General features: G+C 48.3%; 1 protein-coding gene across 1 annotated transcript; it reads right to left on the reverse strand.

Annotated features, from left to right (window-relative positions):
- Positions 1 to 968: 968 nt before the first annotated feature.
- LOC148591443 (olfactory receptor 52K1-like) lies at positions 969 to 1,925 on the reverse strand. Its single transcript, XM_088537595.1, has one exon. The coding sequence runs from the start codon at positions 1,923 to 1,925 to the stop codon at positions 969 to 971; it is 957 nt and encodes a 318-aa protein (XP_088393721.1).
- Positions 1,926 to 2,948: the final 1,023 nt, after the last annotated feature.

Below are 2,948 nucleotides of genomic sequence, written 5' to 3' on the forward strand. Positions count from 1 at the left end.
CTGTCAGCTCAAGCAGAGACAGAGTTTCCTCATAAATCACAGGGGCTCCAAAGGACCGTCATGACCTTCCCATTGGAGCAGAGGAGCAGGAGGATGAGCATAGGTCTTTGGAGGAAGTCTTATTGTGCAAAATGTTTTCTGCTTTGCTCCTTGCCCACCCTAAGTTCCATGAGCTGAGCGGACGTCCCCCAGTCAAACAGTTTTATAGCACTTTCCCACATCTGCTTGGCCTTCACCCCACAGCCAATGGGGTTCAGTATACGGGACTGGGAGGAAGTAGGACCATGGTAAGATGGATGTGAGAGCGATGATGTGACCCCCCCCCACACAAAAACAGGGTCCTGGAGATGGCAATAGCACAGATATGAGCTCCCATCAGTACAATGACATCAAAGCTGAATACTCCAAATTTTTTCCATTTCTGCATTGGCTGCTTTCCAGATTTAGCAATCTTGTCAGTTTGTCAGGCGGGATTCATTCCTGTCTGTAGGCAGCAATAAGGGAAAACAGGACCATTTTTAGCATATACATACAATTATCTCACAGTTATGGGAGGAGAAGAGACCAGAGGCATTTCAAATGGAGAATGTGCTTGCTGCACAAATCTGTGTCCCAGCCTGACACTGGTGACCCCCACTAACCACTTGTAAGAGCACAAGGTTCTCTGGCTAATTTCGCTCTGCTCCAGGACCCACATCTAGAGGCTTGTTGACAGAGTGGCAGGGATAACATAGTAAAGGCAGAGCTGAAGACTGGACCCAGGTCCAATTTTTGCTGAGCACTGCAGCACAGCTGGATCTTCTGCTCCCTGCCGTGGATGTCAGATAGGATGTCCATAGCAGGGATGATGGGGCCTGTTCAGGAGCAAAGTGTCTGTAGAAGCTTCATGAGAGTCCTACATCATTCTGGGGTCTACCTGAGAGGAAGCCACAGCTCAACTTGGAGCAGCAGCAAATGACATCCAGCGCTTAGAGCCTCTTGCGAAAAAAGGCAATGCGCACCCGCTCCCGGATCTCTTTGGTTTTCATGCCATACACTATAGGATTCATCACAGGAGGAAGGAGGAGGTACAGATTGGCCATCAAGATGTGCACATGAGGGGCAATGCGGTGACCAAACCTGTGGATTATTGATGAGAGAATCGTAGGGGTGTAGAAGACCAGGATGGCACAGATGTGGTCAAGGCAGGTGCCAAATGCATTCAGTTTCTTCTCCCTGGTTGCCAGGTTAAACACAGTCCTCAGGATCCTCAGGTAGGAATATCCAATGGACAGCAGATCAAATCCGCCAATTAAGAAAGTCACAAAGATGCCGTAGATATTGTTGACCCTGGTGTCAGCACAGGCCAGCTTCACCACGGCCATGTGCTCGCAGTAGCAGTGGGAGATGACGTGAGAGCGGCAATAGGGCAGGCGGCGGAGCAGGAAGGGCAGGGGCAGCATGAGCCCCGATGCCCTGAGCACGGCCAAGAGCCCAATCTTCACTATCAGAGAGCTGGTCAGGATGGAGCTGTATCGCAGCGGGTTGCACACAGCAACGTACCTGTCGAAAGCCATGGCCAGCAGCACTGCCAACTCTATGATGGAGAAGGAGTGAAGGAAAAACATCTGCACAAGACAGGCCTTGAAGGGGATCGCCTGCGCGTTGAACCAGAAGATGCTCAGCATCTTGGGCAAGGTGGTGAGGGACAGCACCAAGTCAGTGATGGCCAGCATGGAAAGGAAATAAAACATGGGCTTGTGGAGAGAGGGCTCTGTCTTTATCACATACAAGAGGGTACTGTTCCCCACAAGGGCGATGGCAAACGCCGTGCTGAAGGGGATGGAAATCCAGCGGTGCATCCCTTCCAGCCCAGGGATGCCCGTCAGGAAAAACATCTCTGGGGTGGTGTTGCTGGAAGCAGAGAAGTTGACATGGAGACTCATCCTAGCTAAGCTTCACCTTCAGGTCTTCCTTTTCAATAAAACATAATAGAAAGAGCCATTAGACTTTGCAAAACATACTCGTTTGTGCCACTTTCACAGTGAATCCCTTATAATTTGTGTAGCTAATGTGTTGCTCTGCCTCTAGATAAAGCATGATAAGGTCCATGTGTGGAGTTTATCAAAACCAAAGTGAAGTGAAATAAAATATAAAGTATGCCCACCATTGCTGATATGTGAAATTCCTCAGTGCTTTCTAATTTGGAATATACATATATGTATATAAATTCTAATAAACAGAATGTGAAATCTCTCTTCAGATCCATATGCGAAATTAAGATGCAATGCACCATGAGAAGAGAATTTCCCAGAGGTGACAGAAATATTCCTTTAGTTTCACTTCTCTAATTAGAAGCTGGTCATGGGTCTATAAAAGATGGACTTATTCAACCTCAAGTTTCAGAGGGTGACTGAGAAGTTATTGACTGGATTCTCCAGTATGACTAAGGCAGTGAGCTGATATGATGAGAAAAGAGCCTTCTATCCTTGAAGTCTATGGTTGTGTTATTGTTTCAGAATTTATGGTCATCCCTCTGCATTTGGGTCTCAGGGCCTGAACTGCTTCCCATGCCCTTCCCTTCAGTAGACCTGGTAGTTTCACTTGTTCTTGCCTTGCAGCACAGGGCATTGCACCGGGTTATAGCTCATGCCCATGCTCATGCCCATGCCCACTGCCGAGGCAACTGAGAATGTGTGTGAATCAATAAGCTTTGCAGCCCATTTCTATCTGTTTATTTTCATGAGCTCCACCTGGAGGATTCATTTCTGGACCTTGTTGAATCAGTCTGCCTCGATATCAGCTGAGCCCATGACTTTGCATGTATTGCCCAAGATCATCCTCCAGTGCAGTAAGAGCCGGGATGTACCCTCAGGGCATCTCTGCAAGGAGCTGGAGGAAAGGTCTGGATCTTCTTCAGGCCACTGGTGCTACCAGGGCTTCCTAAGCACCCAGGGAGAGGTGTAAGA

This window comes from Tinamus guttatus, unplaced genomic scaffold (assembly GCF_059628265.1).
Source record: "Tinamus guttatus ecotype Peru unplaced genomic scaffold, ASM5962826v1 Tinamus_guttatus_pri_ptg000817l, whole genome shotgun sequence".
Taxonomy (NCBI): Eukaryota; Metazoa; Chordata; class Aves; order Tinamiformes; family Tinamidae; genus Tinamus; species Tinamus guttatus.